Consider the following 20706-nt stretch of genomic DNA (forward strand, 5'->3'; position numbering starts at 1 on the left):
CTAGTGAAGCACGCCGATCAGTCTCAGATCTCAACCCAAGACACTGGAAATAAGACTCCCTTGTTTTCACTCAGGTTCCCCTTTTTTTTTTGGGAAGGTTTTGTAGTAGATATCAACCTTCACCTTCCAAGACTTTATGCAACAATCCTTTCCAAACCCACAAATGTAAAATATTTCGCTGCATTTTTTTTTCTATTAAACCAAATAGTCTTAAGACAGTCTTGTAAATCTTATTTCACACACATAATAACAAGCCAAAAAGAGGAACAAGATTAGTTATCACAGTCTGACAGAATTCATAGAAAAGGGTACAGTGCAGAAACAAAACTGCTCCTACTTCATGATTCGTTTGAGCAAATCAAAGAAACAAAGCATTACAACGAGTAGAATAACTGCAAATAAAGTTGAAATAACAACAGCATAGCCCTCCACCCCAGAATTTCTCATGTTATATATCTGCTCTTTAATATCAGGCCACATCACATATGCAAGATACCCATATCCAATTATCACAATCAGATTAAAAAACAAAGGACGGCTATTCTCCTCCTTCTTTGTCTTGTCCACCATCGCTTTCTCCAGATCACTGCTCAAAAATGGATTCATAGACGCAAATTGAAAGGAAATTGGCAAAGCAGAGTTGATCAGAGGCAGAAATATCAAGATTTATGGCGATTTTTATGAAATACACGAAATTTAAACTCACCTATCGGAAGAATCGAACGAAAGTTGCTTTGAAGTTACTTTCTCCTTTCGCCCTTTGACATGGAAGCTTCTCGTACAAAACCCCGCTTTCCTCCTCTCCGCCTCTCCACTCAGCTTCTTAAGCACTTAATACGGGGCTTGGGCTTTCTGGCCCAATCTGCAAAAATAGTGGGTATTACGAGGCCCAATTCTTACCAATGAGATATTCTCAAGCCCATTTAAACATCAAGATTTTATTATATTACATTGAGATTTTAATTAGTAAAAAATAAAAAATTTTATTCCTACTAGCTGAAATGTTTTTGTTAAGGTTTAATATTTCCTGAATGATAACTGAATTTTTAGCATAATTACTTGATTTTAATTTATTATATGATAATCACTGGATATTGAATTATATTTTAGTAAATTTAGTATTACTATATTTCAACTTTCTTTTTTATTTTCTTTTTGTTTTAGGCATCTGAACCATTTCCATAGGGCTGTTGGTTTCACAACTCACAAGCCCCGAACTAAAGCACTAACTCGGACGGTACAAAAATAATTAACGTGAAGCCCATTTCTACACAAGTACAAACTAGAGTTCAAATTCCAACGGCATGCCAAATGCTGTTAATTCATTATTCTAGAAAAATCAGTAAAAGTTCCATCAAGGGCAGAAAAAGGTTGATCCTTAAGCTACTAGGCAATCTGGATACATGACTTACAAGGAGCACAACAGATCAAGGGAAACGGATAGTGTGTTCACATATATCAGATCAAACAATTGTATCGGGATATGGAGTGAGGTTGGTGAACTCGTGTCAATATTGATAATAGGATCAATCTAGGTGGGAACTCAGCTAAAAGAAAGAGCTCCCCTTGGCTGAAAATCACATAAATAATGGAGTGCCAACAAGGAAAAAGTAGCCTGTAAGAATGGTTCCCTCTTTGTTTCTTGAACAAGAACTACAATTCAGCTTTGGTGGACTGCGTCTCATCTCTGCCCATTGAGAAGAGCCAACGAAACAGTAGTGATAACTTGCTAGTTTCAAGCTTCTGCTCTGGTTGCTCCAGCCTTTTAGCGCAGAGTGTATTATAGTCGTGCTTTAAATGGGGAGCAACTATCATTTCCTGAAGAAAGAAAGAAAGTAAATGCATCTATACTAAGCATAAGAGAAGTGATTCTATTAGTATGCTTTTAGGCTTTGCTAGGCTCAAAGAATGGCATGAAATAGGTTGGGAATAGAATAGCTATTCCTAAATTTGGTTCAAATTTAAATGTGGAATACTATTCCATGGAATAGCAATTTTATAATTCTAGTTTTTTTTTTTTTTTGGTTAAATTTTCAATTGTGCAATAATCATTATATAGAATATATATATATATATTTAAATCAGTATGATATAAATTCAAAATATGAAGAATAGCTATTCAATGACTGAATAGTTATTTCATTTCTACCCTATTCCATTCCATGAACCAAACAAGTCCTAAAGTTGGATGAAGCTAATACCTTAAACTCTTCAAATGGACAGAAATCAGAATTATTGCAACCCTATTCACAAAAACACACAACATTAATATCTAAATATTAATAGGTATAGATCAGAAATTATTAAAATTACAATCAGGTCAGCACCAAAGAAAAAAAAAAGCAATTGATTGATCGACCAGAAAAACATACCGGCATTGTAATGGGATGCTCATTATGTAGTACTTGGATGAAGTACTTGCTTGATGGATTTGCTGGACAACTATGCAAGACAAGCATGTTGTTGCCAGCAAAAGGCGCTATAGTGCTGCCCCACCAATTTCTACTGTGGGGAGGCCTTGGAGGAAGTTCCAAAGGTTGTTCCCTTTGTATTTTCTGGAATTCTGAAGGATTCCACAGATAACCAAGTATTTAGCATATAGCAGAAGCCACTTATGGACATGTAACCACACAAATGATTTTATATGTTGCATTGATACAGAGATTTCCATCAGAATATGAGGATTCCACAGACAAAGCACTCACCTGATTGTTCAAGGAAAAGACCAAGCAGACATGTAAAAGGAACTACAGTCTCTGCATGTGCAAACCTTAGTCTTGCCTTTTCATAACTTCCAGGAGCAAGTTGTTCTAAAAGAATAGAATGCAGAAAAATTAAAGCTCTAGATTAAGAGGGAGGACATTGTCAAACTTTTAAAAAGCGAACTGACCATTAATAGAGAAGGAAAGGGTTTAACTTTACTTCCCTATATTTAAATGCTAGCTACGTAAAAGACTTTGAATTACTAGCTTTGCCTAATTCTTAGCAGATAGAACATACATATATGGAAAAACAATACAAACTTAAAATAGCAATCAATGAGAAAGCAACACAAAATTTTGATAGAAACACATCTCAAACACCCCCACCCCCACCCCCTCCTCTCTTTCCTTTCTCTTTCTTTTTTTTCTTTTTCATTATAAATTATCAAATCAATAGCTAATCACATTCCTAATCAGTGACAGTTGGGGAAGGTCAGCACCAAACCAAGCCAGCTCATTTCTGATTCAAAGTTAATAAGCCAAAATCAAATGGTTAAAGGAAAATCTAAAAATAACATAATATTAACAAAATTTTTCATCAGTTTCCTCCTCATCCTCCAAATTTTACAAATCCAGATGAAATTTCAAGGCTTCAAGCCTTCTCCATCCAAAAGATGCAGAAGTATGAGTTAAAGGCAGGGGCAACAGACATGGCATAGCATAAAATACAAAGAAGACCATACAGTCAATACTTTGATGACTTGTATTACCTTCCTGTGCCTTAATAGCTTCCTCCATGGAATGAACAACATCTTCAAGCAGTGGCACTCCCATTCGATAGTTTATTGATTTACCATAACCCTTCAATATAAACACCTCTAAGTCATCTGTCCACTCCAGTAAAGCCACCTAAGCATTGAAAATGTTTTGCATGTCAATATCCATACAAGAATGAAAACAAGTATAATTCTTTAACTTGAATTTTCTGAATAGCATTCCTCTCTTCCCTAATACAAATGATCCATCACATGCTAGCAAACATACTCATTTTCTTAAGCTAATCAACCGTCATTTAACTTTCTTGCCATCCAATACAAAGCACCAAATTAAGAAGGGATAAACTTATCATACTCAACAAACTTTGCTGTGTTACTGACATGCACAGCATATGCTGTCTGCATTGTTACAAACAGAATATTTATTTGTCATCAGAATGACCCAAGCAGAAACAAGATAAAAAAATTAGTAAAATCACAAATAAGTTAAATCTGATTGACCTCAGAAGGATTGAAGAGACCACAAGCTTGATCTGTTATATCCAACAAGGATGCTTCCTGCCAAATTGAAAATTCAAGGGGGTCATTGAGAGAAAGAGAGAGAGAGAGAGAGAGAGAGAGAGCAAAAGTCAGCTCAAATGACTAAATTAATCCAAATTTGAAAAATCATAAAAGAAAGGATTTTTTTTTTATGATGAAAACTGCAAAATATTGCAAAATAAGTAAATTAATCACCTGTTTACAGAGAAACCAGAGAGAAGCCGTGTCCTGTCTTGTAAAATTAAGCTCATAACGGCTCACTATTGCAGCTGTAATTTCATCTAAAATAGGTTCCTTAAGCTTGTCGACACCTGGCTCTTGGCTTTTCCTAAAATCCTGCATCCATGGGAAGCATTTATAGGAAATCAAATGACAAAAGATCAATGCACCAGGAATGTAAATTGCCAAATTCACAAATTCCCAATCCGTCTCACTTCAATAACTTAAAAATGATTGGAAAAAATAAGAAGTAAATCTCAAAAGCATCTGTTAAAGGAAGAGCCACTTCAAAGCAACTTCCTTAACAAAAAGAAAAGCACATCTCCCAGAATTCAGAATTACAGTGCCCATAATTCTATATTTAGAAAAAAAAAATTCTAGCACCAGAAAATCATAGTAGCCATTCATTAAAGTGATTTCACAGTTCAATTTTGTCCAATAGTACAATATGAGGTGACAGAATGTGAAACATGAAAGGGAAAAGTCATCCAAGATTGTTCTCAACACAATCCAATTAATACTAAAAATAACCACACCACAACAACAATAACAAAGATAGGAGGCATTAATTAGATCGAGTTGAAGGTTCCAAAAGGACCAAAGCATGGAAAATGCTGCTATATTGAAGCAAATGGTTTTGGGCTCAAAAAATGGGAAGATTGAGAGAAAGCCATGAAAAATGAACCCGACAAATAGTAGTTATTCTCTTCTTCTGACATCATAGAAATTTAGAGTTCAAGCATCCAGATTAAATAAGAATGTATAAAGCTCATCAACTTGGGATTTAAGAATTGTGTATTTGAATCCAAACACAATCAACCATGACAACTAAAAAGCCAAACCACACACATACCTTGTAGCTTTCACAACAATCATAAAACCTAAGCACTATATCACTTGCACGGCTTTCACTGCTGACTGCAAAAGCTCGATGATGCCCTGGTCCAAGGCTTCCCTTCTCACTAAACAGACCCATGCCAAATGCCACAGCACTAGCTGATGCTCGAGGAACCTATCAAATTGGAGCAAATGGGAATGAATTGTTAAAAAAAAAGGAGGAAATAAGATACATTCAGAATTAATGGGATTGGTGTCTCAGACCCAGAAATGAAGATAAAGGTACTAATTGGATGCCCAAGCCACAAAGTCAAACTCTAAATTCCGAAATAAATCAGAAGTGGTAGAGACTACAGAAAGTAAGTTCTGTGACATAAATCTTAGCAGAGAAGCAAACTATAAGGCATGTCATTTGACTACAACTGAAAAGAAAACATAACTTAAAATAGAACTTACTTGTGTCGCCTTTATTGGGTACACATCTGGGTGATATTCCTCCTTGAACAAATCTGGAAATCTTTCCCTAATCCTGATTCCAAGATCATATAATTCATCTTCTCCCTTGCTAATCAATTCTCCACCTTTCAATTTGTCTCTCCAAGGAGATTCCCAACCCAGTAACCAGGTCGGAACTTTCTGCAAAGATAAGTTCTGTTCCTTGGCATCTCTTATAAGTCCTTCCAAATGAGATGCCAACCGGTCCAACTCTCTCATCCGTTTTTTTGTTGGAGAACGAGTTCCATGTCTTGCCTAAGAAGCCAAAAGCAAATTAACACTCATTTCTTTTTCAAGATTTTAATAGCATTCTTCTACAAGTGATTACTCCAGCAAAACCAGCAGAAGTAACTAGAAAATTGAATCAGAAAAGAAGCCCCCCAAGTTGATGAAGGAAAATCAAATAACCAATAAAACAGAATGTGACAGTGACAATACAAATGCTAAGCAAGAATATGACAATTCCAATCATTGTCTCTCAGGAATAAAAAGAAATCAACCAAGTTGAAACTCTAAACTTGTTCACCATGTAATGCCTACTATAGTAAATAAAATTGATTTGGTAGTTCATTTCCACCTGCTTCACTCATAACAGCATGTTAATTTGAAAATTAATGTAAACGTGATATTGCTCAGGATCAGGATCAGTGAGATGACCTCACAGTAGGGTCAGCTAATTTGACTAAAGTAACTCAGACAATACAAACCACACCCCTCGCCCCCACAAATAAAATAAAATCAAATCATCAAGTCAATGTTAATCAGTGAAGTTACACCAAAAAACAGTTCCACTTTTCCCCAAAAATGACCACAAATTGGACACTACACGATTAGTAGCTAATAAATGAAGAAGATGATGATACAACAATCCAAACATCACAAAAGAAAATTACCACAAGGTTTAAGTGGATAGGGGTGCACCCCTCATGAATACTAGACTTTTCAAGGGAAACACAACCCACATCTTTCACAGCACCATACCTGCACCCATGAAAAAAAAAATCAGCTTAATTAAACAATAACACAGTGTTTATCATTCAAAATTAACACCAACAATCCTCCACCTTCAAATTAACCTAAAAAAACCTAAACGGAGATGATCATAACTATAATTTGCTTTTATCTGAAGCAAAAAAAATTAAAAAAAAAATAATAGAAGGGATCAAAAGAAGCAGAAAAGCCAAAACACTGTAGTTTCAGCTTCTAACGAACCTAATTCGCATTCCACCAAAAATAAAAAGCAAATTCAGATCAGTAACAATTAATCTTGAACGAGAGAAACCAAAACCTAACGAATCTTAAAGCCGAATTAGAGAGAGAGATTGAGTGTGAAAGAGAGACCCTGTTACAGTGGAGAGGTGTTGACGGACATCGAAGGCTTGATCAGCTATAGAATGCGAGAATATTGCAAACCAGAAAAGGACCAAAGAAATGGCAGCCATGTACGTCTTCATTTTCTAGCTCTGGAACATTTCCCAAACACTGATATTTGCTTTTCTCTCTTTACTTTCATACCAATCTGTGCAACCTCTTCGCTCTTCATGAAGGAGATTCAAGTCCTCGCATGGTGCCTCGTGCTCAACAGAACGCTGCCGTTTCACTAAATTTATTATTATTATTATTATTATTATTAAAAGACATTTTTTATTATTATTTATTAAAATTATTTTTAAAATTTTCATGTTAACAAAAATAGAAATTGAATAGTTTAATTGAAAATGATAAATATTTATAGATTTAGACTCTATTTATTTGAAATAAAATATTAAAAAATATTTTCTTTATTTTTTAATATTTAGGGGTGTTTAAAAAATTTAATCAAATAAAAATAAGTTATCAATTAAAAGAAAATAATCTCAAAATAAGAAAAATGAATTCTTATTTTTAAAATGAGAAGTTATTTTTCTAATCTTATTTTCTCAATTTTTTCTTGATTTATTTTATGAATAATAACATAAAATACTAGGCAAATAAATACTAGATAAATATATTTGCCTAATATTTTATTTACTTAATATTTTATGTTATTATTCATAAAAAATATTAAGTGAAAATTAAAAAAATAAGATTAGGAAAATAACTTTCCATTTTAAAAATAAAAATTCATTTTTTTTATTTTGAGATTATTTTCTTTTGATTGATAACTTAAATATAAATTATTTTCCATGAAGTCTTAATTTCATTAAATGGCTTTTTTAAATATTTTATATATTTCCGTTGTTTGGAAATAAAATGCTCTTTAAATTTTAGAAGATTTCATATTTTATAAGATTATTAAATTAATTATTAATAAAAGTTTTTATATAAATATTGATTAAAATATATAAAATTAAATAGACTTAAAAATAAGTAATTAGATTTAGATCAATATATATAATTTAGATAAATTTTAATCAAAATTAAGCTCAGATATAATGATTTTTATGGGCTTTATTTATTATCATCTCCACTCATTAAGAGCATTTATTTAAGTTTATTTACTTTCATTATCACATGATTTTATACAATCTTATCATAAATTATCACTAAAAGAAAATTTGGTGAAGGATTTAGCTATGGAACAAAATTTTGTCGCCAATAAAATTAATTAGTGATTAGTATAATTAATTAGTGACAAATTACAATTGTTGCGAAAGGCCTCAAATTAATAATCTACATTATTAGCGACGAATCTATCACTAAAATTTGGACCTCTCCAGAGGTAAATTTGAATAAATCTGAAAATTATTATTCCACATGTAATAACTTTTGTGCAGCATTTTATTTATTCCATACATTTTTAGGTGTCGATTTCGCTGTCATGGGAATTGGCATTAAGTAATCACAGAAATGTTGATGTCTAGCATTGAAAATTTGTGGACGCCGCCACTGAAAGCTCAGCTGCTCAGCTGGAAACCTCCCATGTGTAAGCAGTTAGTGAGCACATCTAGTAACCAATAAATACGTCCTTTTCATTGTTTGTGACCTCGACGTATCTAAACCTCCAAATAAACCCTGTCTGCGTTTTCCTATAGCCTGAAAGAGAAGTCCAAGCTATGGCTTACCTCCCATATTTCAATTGCCGACGAACCCTTCCCTTTCCAGTGCAGCTGGAAGCCACTACAACGTTCCAACATGATTACTCTGATAAGCAATTGAATAAGACATGCCACAGTGAGAAATTCTTGAGGCATGCTTAAACCCCACATGGATAAAACTACACATCATCTAAGCAAGCTGATCTGCACATTGATTGCAGCCAGAACCACTTAAGCACGAGGAATACCACAAATATGTCAAAAAGAGCATGGCCTAGGAAGGATACGGTGGGGACCGACCAAAAGAATGCTACTGCATCTCTTAAAGTGCTCAATAGAAGAGATAAATGAACTGCAACAAGAATTTCTTGGACTCTAGCATATCATAGTCCAGGCACAGGAACCACAAGCCTACGAGTGAAATTGACTCATTATTCCACTTAAGCATGGCTAAGAATTCAGTGTTCTATGTAACCATACGATGAATCATATAGCATTATGCCATTGTCAATACTTTGTGCTAGCAACAAAGACACCATAAAAATTAGAAATAAACGATATCCATATATTTCAACTATTTTAAACGGGATGACCATTGTCAAGTAAGGGGACTAAATCCATTTTTAATTCGTCTATCATATCTATCAATATCATCTAATATATGAGCTAAACACAGCCCTCAAAATGATAGAATGAATAACCCTCAAAATGGCAATTAAGCAGCAAACAAGATGTTTCCATCATTATGCAACAACAGCCTCTTCCTCGTGAAGTAGCATCTGGTCGAAGTGCCATACACCTGGTAATCCACCAAAACAAATTTAGAAAACAGAAAAACACAAGAAAAAGCTCATGTATTTAAAGGATGACGATTTGTCTGAGGAAAAATCCATGTATGATGGAATGGTAAGAGAACTTTGTTTAAGAAAAATGGTTATGAAAAAAATGGCTATGAAAGAAGAGAGTTTGGTTTCATACCATGTCCTTTGCCCACTCTTCTCAGCTGAGCAACATATTCAGAAATTTTTTTGATGGCTTCCACCTGCAAAGGAAAGCATTGAAAGGCTAAATTTGAATTTCAACAATATATCAGTATCGTCTAAGCTGCTAATAGTTGTTAATAACATATCCCAACGGACCTAATGAAGTAGGTAAACCTAAAAGTCATACCTGCTCTGCTAAGAACTCGCTCTCAATGAAATCTGTCAATTGCGCATCATGATTCTGCTCAGCCACCTGTTGGTCAAAATTAGAATCAAAGTGTGATGACATGGCTAACAAATCTAGAAACTTCAAAACATTTGGTCTATTAAACATCAAGGAAGCTTGCTTCTGGGATGACACCATTTCATAGGTCACGCATTGTTTTAACTAAAATTTATTATGAATAAAAAATGCATCTACTTCAAACTAAAGCAACAATATCAAGTAGTAGAAATGTCTTACACTGTGTAAGTTCAGGAGCTTCTCATTTGTTAATTTTTCCAGAGACAAAGCAAGCTCCATTGCTGAACCAAGAAAATTAACTAGTAACAACTTAACAGATATACAGCACATAACAAGACAAAAATGTAATACAGCATGGATGTCAACTCATTCACCTATTTTTTCTCAATTGCACCGCAAAGCAATAAAGAAACCAAGAGAGAGAATTCCTTGTAATTTTTCATTGACCGCACCCACTTGAAAGCAATTAATGCAAACATAGTAGTATGCACTGGTCTAAAATATTTGACATCAACAACAAATACAAATAATAACAGATCATAGGCTTGGAAAGGTATAAATGATGTATAAGCAGATTTTAACATGAATACGTGCAAAACCAACCACTACACATAAATCTACCTGAGTGTTGAGTTTGGAGGCAATAATTTGGGGAAAAAAAAAAAGATGAGAATTTGATTTTCGTTTAAATTGTTTTGACAGGAAGTTAACTCATTGTTTACTTAGATTCATAAACGTAACCGAGCAGTCATATAAGGTGGATAGTTGAGATCTCATTGTTTACTTAGATTCATGAGCAAATGTAGATTCATAAATATAGTTGAGAATGCAATCAATGCATATGGACACCCTTTTTCAAGACATTTCAAGACATTCATAAATTAAGTTTTTCCAGCATTTATTAACCCAAGTTAAATCTCATGAACCTAATCAATGAAGAAAAGCTATACAAAATCAAATTCAAATTTCGCATTTCAAATTCCTCTATCCACAAGCAAGATAAAATCATAGAAAATCATTCCACCTGAAATTTACAAAATCATATCATGGTGTCCATAAATCAAACAAGGAGCAAACCATTCACAAATATTGACTGCAGATTACATTTTACATAGAAAACATAAGGCCTCTGTAAATAAAAATTCAATCAACTTACTGTAGCTTCGCATCATTATATATATATATATATATATATATAATTCGAAACTTACCATACAATGCATCTCCCTTCTCCGCATGATCAAACTCTGAAAGAGGCATCACGATAGACTGCAACTTAACTTTTCCACCCCTTTTGTTCTGAAGATTTAAAAAACAAAAAAAGACTAAGGATTCATCTCTGTTACGAAACCATTGAACCTTCAAGAGCCTAAATCGCAAAAGACAACAAACAATGTATAAAAACAAGAAACGTCAAAGGTTAAAGCACCTGGTATTCCATCAATTTCTCAGCATGCTCTCTTTCTTCAAGACTTGATTCCTTGAAAAACCTATCGAACAAAGCCCACAAGTAAATTTTTGACCCCAAAAACAAGAATAGCAAAGAAAATTTGGAGAGAAATTTACTTGGCAAGACCCTTTAGCGCAACATTGTCCCTGTCAAAGTAAGCGAACATGGCATGATACACGTAGGAGACATTGTATTCCACACTGCCATTACAAAAAAATGACAAAATCTTTAGAAAGAAATATAAACAGATATAAACAAATTGTGTTCATAAAAAATTAAAAAAAAAAAAAAAACACAGAGATAAAATCTATATATTAGAGCTCTACTGAAGACACTAGGTAATCATTAATTTATCAAGAAATGCATACGGGGAAAACACAGATAGAAAGAAAACGATGAAATCCCAGTTCAAAAAAGAATTATACATGGAAAACAACCATAAAGCCAAAATTACGCCCATAAAGAGTGAAAAAAAACTCCAAGAAAATGGAATTCCAAGTGCACATGCCAATGGAAAATCACAAACAAAAGAAGTATGAGATACAAAATGTACAAGAAAATATCAGTTCAAGAAGCAGATAACAAAGACAAAATACAACCAAAACGAAAAAGGAATACAAAATTTTCATCCCCGTATCAACCGATCATTTTTTTTGGACACATACAAAAGAAATAAAATCGAGAAGACCCGAAATTCTAACACTCACTTGATCTGTTCATTAATGGCGGCTTCACACTCATCAGAATACTTCTGTCTAGCAAGAGAAACTTGAGGGACAGTCGGGACCAAATCGAGCTCCTTCTTAACCTCTTCAAAGGGCTCAAAAACAACACCAGTTAAAGGCTTATCATTTCCACCCTTTGATGCACAGACTACAAACCCAGTCCCCACTTTTCCACGAAGAGTCGAAGGAGAAAAAGAATTAGATGACGAAGAAACAGAGGAAAACAGAGGACCCAGATTGTCCCCACGAGTGCTCAACAAAGAGAAAGCAGGAGAAGCCTTCAGCAACATTTTCTTATGGATTTCAAGATATAGAGAAAGGGGTTTTGAGCTTTTTGATTTTGAAGAAGACGAGAGGACTTGAAGAAGACGAGGAGGACTTCAAAATGGAAATGACAAGGGATCTGAGTGGAAGCACGAGCATTTAGTGTGTGTTGGGGAAGTGAAGGAGGAGGAATGTTGGTCGTTGGATTAGTTGGACACGTGGAGTGTGAAGATTGAAAGGTGGAAGTGGAGCGCGTGGCTTGCTCGTGGCTTATCTGCAGAAAGTTCTGGAGATCACGTGGAGCAAACAGCAGAATCCTTATCTGGCAATTCTTATTTATTTGGTCCCAAATATGTACGGAAAATTAGTAAGGAAAGGAAATTAAAATGAAATATAATTTTATTTCTTTATTAATTTTTTAGGTATTTATTATTTTTATTTATAGACTTTTTTAAAATAAATCATATATAAAAATAATTAAATTAAATTATCACACAATTATATAATTTTTAATTAAATTTTTATTTTTTTATCATCTATTTACAAATTAAAATTTTATAATAATTTTATTTAATTAATTTTTTTTATAAATTCTTATGTTTGAAAATATAATAAGAGAAACAATTTAATTCTTCCTTTTTAACTGAAAAACACTTTCTTTGGAATAAAATTATATACAAGAAAATAATTAAATTTAATTCACACACTATCATTTTGGCCTCTATTTTTAAAAATAAAATTTTTTAACAGTTAAAATAATTAATTTTTTATTTATTATATTTTTAAATATAATAATTAATAAAAATCAATTAAATTAAACTAAATTCTTATAAATTTTAGTTTTTAAATATGTTGAAAATGAATTCATTTGGAAAAAAAATAGAAAATTATATGATTATGTGGGAATATAATTTAATGTTTTTTCTTATATTTGATTTTTTTGAAAAAAAAAACTTTAAAATATATATTTTAAAATTCTTTGTCTTATTATATTTTTAAATATGAAAATTGATAAAAAAAAATTAATTAAATTGGATTTTTATAAATTTTTAATTTTCAAACAAGTTATATAAAAAATAAAAAAGAAAGAAAATTTTAAATTATTAAATGAAAATTAATTTTAGAGTTTATTTTTATTTTTTTCTCTAAAATTGAAAGGAAAGTGAAAGGGAATTTTATAAAATTATAAAATTTATTTTTACTTTTTGAAATTTAAATGATAAAATTATAATTTAAAAGTTTATAAAACAACTTCTCTTTATAAATTAATTTTAAGCTTAGTCATGTTAAAATTATTTTAAAATTATAAAATATTAAATTTAAATTTTAGTTTGAGTCAAATCAATAGAAAACAACCATTTCTTTTTATATTTGTCTTCCTTATAATCAAATATGTGAAGAGATTGTTTTTTTTTTTTTCAAATCATCCCTTTCCCATTTTAAAATTTTGAAAAATAAATTATATAAATGCTAAATTAATAATTATAATTTTATAATTTATTAACAATTTCATACTTAATTATTAAAATTTTAATTTTTTAAATTACATTTTAAGTGGCAATATGAGGGTGTCTACTTTTTTTTGCCAATGGAGAAACACTACAATGATGAGATGTAAATTAACTTACTTTTACTTTGAAAAATCAAACCTTTTAGGAAAGTTTTACTATGGGTGATGATTTTAAAGACAAGATGAAAATAACATTAAAGTTATGATTTCTGATTAAAATATGATAGGAATGGACCACTTTAAAAATAAAATATTTTTGTAGTGCTCCTTAATTTCATAAAATAAATTTTCTTTTTCTCTATATGTTTGGATTTTTATGGTGATTCTTCCAAAAAAAAATATAATATACCTTTCATTGTCACAAAAACAAAGACAAAAACATAGTTTATAAATTTTATTTTTTTTTTAAGGAAGTATAAAGATTGTCTATCCTATCTCAATCCAAAAAAAACAAAGTATAGCTTTCTTGGCTTTCTCTTTGTAAAATATGCTCATTTATTTAATATTTAGGCTTTATTTATTTAATGAAAAATATTTTTTATTTTTTTAATATTTAAGGGTATTTAAAAATTATGGTCAAAGAAAAATAAGTTGTTAGATCAGAGGAAAATAACTTCAAAATAAGAGAAAATGACTTTTCATTTTAAAACCGGAAATCATTTTTTTAACCTTATTTTTTTCAATTTTCATAATACTTAGTAAATTTTGCAAATAATAACATAAAATACTAGGCAATTAAACATATGACAAATAATAAAAAATATTTTAATAGAAAATATTTTATTAAAAAACAATTTTAATGAAAAATAATTTATTGAAAAATAATTTTAATGAAAAATATTTTTCATATATAAATTATTTATCGTGAAATAAATGAAGCTTTTTTTTATGAAAATATTAAAGATTTCTGAGTTAAAAAATATATCATTTAAATATAATAGTTAATGTTTCTATAAATATGATACAATTCAAATCCTAATACTTTAGATCTCAAATTAGATAACCAAAATGTTTGAAAATTATAAATTTGCTAGAATTTAATTTAATTAATTTTTTAATTAATTATTATATTTAAAAAATATAACTATTTCATTTGAAAATAAATCATATATAAAAAGAATTAAATTAAATTCTCACACAATCATATAACTTTTGGCATGATTTATATTTCTTTTGAAATTATTTTTTTTAAATTAAATTATTTCACTTATTATTTGAGAAAAAATTTTATTTTTAAAAAATAATATTTTATTAAAAATAATATATAATTTGAAATGAATAGCCTAAATATATTTAAAAAAAATAAAGATAAAATTCAAAATGACCCGTAACCCAATATAAATAAAATAATTATTTTACTTTTATAATTCAGGGAAATTATAAAAAAAAATAATAATCTGAAATTTCATCCCAAAACTATCCATTATAACTTGCAAATTGCCTTTCTTATGGACATCTACCAAAAGGCAAAGGCCCTTTCGCCAGGCTAGAGTTCTGAAACATTAACAAAGCCCAAGGTCCTTTTGCTAAAGGATCTTTTTTGGGTCCTTTCTTTGTACCAATTTCTGTTAAGTTGGTGGGGCCTTAGAGCCTAAATAAACCTTATCTTTTGGGTCCTTTGAACTATTGCCCCTCTCAATTCTCAAATCAAATACGAAACCTTTTTACATAGATTTTCAATGGTGGGATATATATATATATATATATATATATATATTAAATTACATGTTAATTATAAATTGAATGAATATTTATTTATTTATAAATATTTATATATACATATATATTTATTTATAATTTTAATTTAGGTTCTGTTTATTTTATAAAAAATATTTTTTTAATTTTTACATTAAAAAAATTAGTTAATAAAAAATATTTTTTTGTCAATAAAAAAATTAAATTATTTTTAAGAAAAATAATTTTTTTTGACGGAAAAAATTATTTTTTATTTTTTAAATTTTAATAATTTTATTTAAATATGAAAACTCTTTTATATATATATATATATATATATATATATATATATATATATATATATAAAATAAACATATACTATTAATCTATTGTTATTATTAAATAATAAATTTTTTTAAAAAAATATTTTTTTTATAAATAATATTTTTTATATATAAATTAATTATCGTGAAACAATGGCACCTTAACATGGGCTTAGCTCTTTAAAGACACATCCCACATGAAATATGGCTAAGGGGTGATTTCCCCTAACAATGACACATAGGTTAGCATTGAGGATACCAAGAATATTTTAAAAAAAAAGCAATAAAACGACTTAATTTAAAAAAAAAAAAAAAAAAAAAAAGAGATGATAGAAAAGAAAACCATGCATATCGAAGATGAATCTTGATTACCATGCACGAAGCTCATTTAATGCAAAATGCATTGGAGGTCTCATATTATGTTTTTACCTTATATTAAGGTGGTGAACTGAAGATGTCTGTTTTTTTCCTCTAAATTATTTGGTCTCAAACTTTTAAAAATTCCCAGAATCGAAACAAGGTTCTTTCCATGGCAGTACCTTTGGTCTAACTCCATCTCATCTTTCTAGACCTTAGGGTTTTGAAACTCAAATATTTCTAAACAATTAATTAATTAACTATATTTTTATATCTTTTGGGGCACTCATCACTCTCATTCTTTGTTATTTGCTGGAGTGGCATATATCTATTTTTCAATAAATGGAATTTTTTTTTATAGCAATAAATTGAATTATACTCATTTCTTTCTTTGATCTTATATGGATATTTGATATATAAAATACATAGTCATATATAACTAAATGTTTATTTTCTTATATAATTATGTAATTTATATGATTTTAATAACTAATATTAATGAATAAAGAGTGAGAATTCTTTAGAACAAAAAATGGAAAATTTCATTTCCTTAAATGATATTAACACGAGTGTTAAATAACTCTATATCTTTTGAACAAAATTAAGTATTTATTCTTATTAATATAAAAAATTTATACTGAGAACGTTTTACTCTTATAATGAATCTCCATAGCGAAAGCAAGATTAGATCTAATCTAATGAGTTAGAAGATACCTATAACTTACTAAAACAAAATAAAAGTAATAGTCATCTCTAATCGTACTCTATATGATTAATTTTTTCAATATTGGACAAGAAAAGTTGAATTCAATTCTCTTGTAACTTTGTTATCTCTAATTAAATTATATATGGAATTTGCTATAAGTTGGATTTAGTGTCGGTAGGCGAGAAACTTGTCATTGCAATATAAGGTGTGAATTCCATATCATGGAGAGAAGGTGGTGGGGGTGCCCAAAGATTCATCATCAACAAAATCAACAGTCAATTACTTCAAGAAAAAGCATAAAAATTAATTAATTAAAAATGAGTTTTGTAAATCATAATTAAGAGAGACCAACATACAATGAAAGAAGTGCTGTTTTATTTTGAAAGACAAGAAAAGAAGCGTGGAATCATGTGATGAACATTAAATGCATGCAAGAAATTAATATCTAGCTAAGAACGACTTGGGGTTCTGCAACTCTCTTGCAAGTTTCAATATTAATCTCTCTAGTCTCTAGAAAATGGGTTTCATTTTAATAATCCCCTACACCTTAATTTGATGTCAGAGCCTCATTAATTTCTTGGTATGTTTCAATATTATCTTTTAATTTATTAAATTGATTTCTGGTTTGAGTAACACCCACTTCTTATTAATTATCAACTTATCATATATGTCATGATTTCCAACTATATATATGTATATAAAATCATGGGTCATGTGAGGATGAGTCCAAATTAATTAAGAGCTAGCTTTAATTTTCTGCCAATTTAGATTCTCTTTTTATTATAAAACTGCTATAAAGGACTGTTGTGGTGGTGGTGGTGATGGAGGTGAAACTTCTTGCCTGAAGACATTTCCATGGCAGGGCAGCTAAGCTTGGGCTGTACTTGCAAATGGCAATGATATGCCTGTAACGATGCCGATTCTTAATTGTGAAGACACAAGTGCAGATAATTGATAAGTTAGAAAATAATTTATTTCAGATTTATATCTTACATAGTTGAATTATAAGATTGATGTTATTTGTTTTGCAAGAAATAAGTTCAGAAAGTTGAAGACTTTGATCATATTAAATAATATTTTTTAAGGTAAAGTTTAGTATTTTAATTTTAATTAAAATATCACATATTTTATTTATATTATTTAATGACATAATATTTATAATAATATTTAAAAATTAAAAAAATAATTTATTATATAAATAATTAATTATTAATAATTAATATTTAATTATTAATAAATATTAAAATAATTAATAGCTATTTAAATAATTAATATTATTTACCATGACTTTTGTTAATAATAAACATATTTATGTCTAGTTTTCCAAGGTGAATAAAATCGAAGGAGAGTTGAAATTTCCAACAAATATTATTATTTAACTTATAATTTTCAAAGAAATAGAGACATATTTGAAATAAGTCAAGTTTGAATTGAATGTATTTGAACACATGCAATAATATTGGGGCAAATTTTGATTTGATATTTGCAAATTCAGATTGAATTCGTTTGATTTAAAATAATTTGTAATTTATTTTAATTCATATAAAATTTAAAATAACTTAAATATTTAATAAAATTAAGAATTTAATTAAAAATTAACTAATGTGATAAAAAAAAAGAAAATTCGAATATGAATTTATTATATAAATTATACGTCTTTAGCATATTCAGGCTTAGTGTCAATTTGATATTACATTCGAAGGATTAAAATTATTTTTCTCAATAAAAAAATTATTTTAGATGCTATAAAAAAATAATTTGAAAAAAATTGATTTATTATTTTAATATTTTTATAATTAAAATTTATTTAATTTAATTTTAAATTATTTTTTAACATCAATTCCAACATCGTTGTTAAATAGGCTCTTAACAAATAATTTGAGGGATTATATATATATATATATATATATATATATATGAAACTTTTGCATTTGTTAGTACCGTAAACAGGCAAGAATGACGAATGATGGAATGCGATGTGGGTTATGCAGACACAGTAACCTAGCCGTGACTGATAAACTTCCTAGATGGAATGGTCTTAACAAATTGTACTCGTTTTATTGGAAATTAATCCAAGTTGAGTCTGCCATGGATAGTGATTGAATAAGACTACTTATAGCTCATCACGAGACTAGTGTACATTTCGTGGTCACCAACTAACAATAACTTGACAACCAACTAAAAATGTACAATATTCAGGAAGAAGTTGACAGGTTTGTATTGCAAATTCTCATTAGCTTCTAATTAATTTCCTTGATATTGTGTATCTAAGTGATAAGGAACTATAGTTTGATATATCTATTGGAGTTCCATTGAGTTTAACTTTTGAAAAGACAAATTCTTGCCTTGCATGATAAATAATGGCTTAATTTCATTTATAGTAATTCAATTTCGAGAGTTGTTTTATTATCTGTCTCCTAACTTTAATTTGTATAAAAAAATAGTCAAACTTTAATTTAATGTCATTAAAAGTACTTCTAACAAGATTTCAGTGGATACTCCATCCAAATTTGATATGGATATGACTAATGAATTAAACATAATAAAAATAATTTAGAGTTAGATATGTTAAAAGATAAAGAAAAATTAGATAAAATGAAAAAGTTATTAGTAATATATGATTAGAGATATTGTTCTCTTCGCATGATAGAAATAAAATAATTTTTATTGTGTCTAATCTATCTAAGCATGTCCAAACCAGTTTTGGCCAAATACCCAGCATAATTTAGCTAGAGGAAATTTGGATGGTGTTACACTATAATTTGAGCATTTTTATGATGCAAATTGAAGTTAAGGGACAATGATGGAACATCCTCAAAATTCAGAGATGGTGGATGAAACTAAGCCGATAAATAATTGATTATTTCACTTCTATTTCAACTAATGATATGCTTAATAAGAAAGATGCAACTAATATAAGGGTGTAGCTATTATAAACTTGTTTCGATCTTTTTAACGAGGTAACATTACACTTACTAAGATTCATTAAACATGCTCGTTTAAAAAATCAAACTCGATTTTATAAAATAGTACTTGGTTCAATATTTGCTATAAAATACTTATTAAAATTCTTTAAATATGTTCATTAGAAAAATCAAACTCATTTTTATAAAATAGTCCTTGATTCAATATTTGCTATAAAATTCATGCAACATCAACTTATTAATTTATTTATATTAATTAACAATATATGAATTATATATAAAATAGTCCTTGATACCACTTGTTGTGAAAAAATCACACCCACACAAAATAAAAAACATAAAATTTAACGTGATTTTGTGTAAGCTTACTCCACCAATAAATTTACTATTAAGGAAAAATAATTATAACAATTAATTATTTTTTTCACTCTCAAAATACTCAAACAAAACTCAAGAAATTTAACACACTTCTCCACTTTGTGGATTGTCTGTAATACATTCCATATAATGGCCAACCAACTACACTTATATATAGGCTACTAAAATTTAGTCATTTTAAAACTCTAATTATTAAATTTCATAATTTATATTCTACTAAACTTTCTAAACTAATTATACTTTCTAAATTAATTATATTTTCTAATTCCAATTGGACTTAAACTCTAAAAGTTTTATTTTATTTTGCATCCTAATTAGAATTAGTGTATTATGACTAATAGTATTTAATTAAGACAAGCAAGAACATTTTGAGAGAGATGAAGAAGGGGGATTTATTTTGTGTGTGAGGTTTCACGTGAATATTTGTGGGTCTATAGCAAACATTCATAGAGAGTCTCCTCTCTTGGAGTTTGGCAATTGCTAGGGTTTCACACATATAAAATTATACACAAAAATCATCTACTGCTTATAAATGCAAACCCTAATAAGCTCTCTCATCACCTTTGCTTTATTTTCATTGTC

The 20706-nt window shown here is 29.3% G+C and overlaps 2 protein-coding genes across 2 annotated transcripts; both read right to left on the reverse strand.

Moving 5' to 3' along the window:
- Positions 1 to 205: 205 nt before the first annotated feature.
- On the reverse strand, positions 206 to 7103 carry LOC110635352 (uncharacterized). The gene is made up of 12 exons (XM_021784654.2): positions 6911 to 7103; positions 6463 to 6550; positions 5531 to 5824; positions 5091 to 5249; positions 4214 to 4354; positions 3980 to 4036; positions 3473 to 3611; positions 2706 to 2810; positions 2373 to 2563; positions 2202 to 2243; positions 707 to 1818; positions 206 to 586 (listed from the first exon to the last, which is right to left on the reverse strand). The coding sequence occupies exons 1-11, from the start codon at positions 7021 to 7023 to the stop codon at positions 1654 to 1656; spliced, it is 1494 nt and encodes a 497-aa protein (XP_021640346.2). The 5' UTR covers positions 7024 to 7103; the 3' UTR covers positions 206 to 586; positions 707 to 1653.
- A 2027-nt stretch (positions 7104 to 9130) lies between these two features.
- On the reverse strand, positions 9131 to 12392 carry LOC110635366 (ferritin-3, chloroplastic). Its single transcript, XM_058133765.1, has 8 exons — positions 11971 to 12392; positions 11380 to 11463; positions 11243 to 11303; positions 11025 to 11112; positions 10033 to 10094; positions 9757 to 9822; positions 9565 to 9628; positions 9131 to 9385 (listed from the first exon to the last, which is right to left on the reverse strand). The coding sequence occupies exons 1-8, from the start codon at positions 12276 to 12278 to the stop codon at positions 9330 to 9332; spliced, it is 789 nt and encodes a 262-aa protein (XP_057989748.1). The 5' UTR covers positions 12279 to 12392; the 3' UTR covers positions 9131 to 9329.
- Between the last annotated feature and the right edge of the window lie 8314 nt (positions 12393 to 20706).

Source organism: Hevea brasiliensis, chromosome 14 (assembly GCF_030052815.1).
Source record: "Hevea brasiliensis isolate MT/VB/25A 57/8 chromosome 14, ASM3005281v1, whole genome shotgun sequence".
Taxonomy (NCBI): domain Eukaryota; kingdom Viridiplantae; phylum Streptophyta; class Magnoliopsida; order Malpighiales; family Euphorbiaceae; genus Hevea; species Hevea brasiliensis.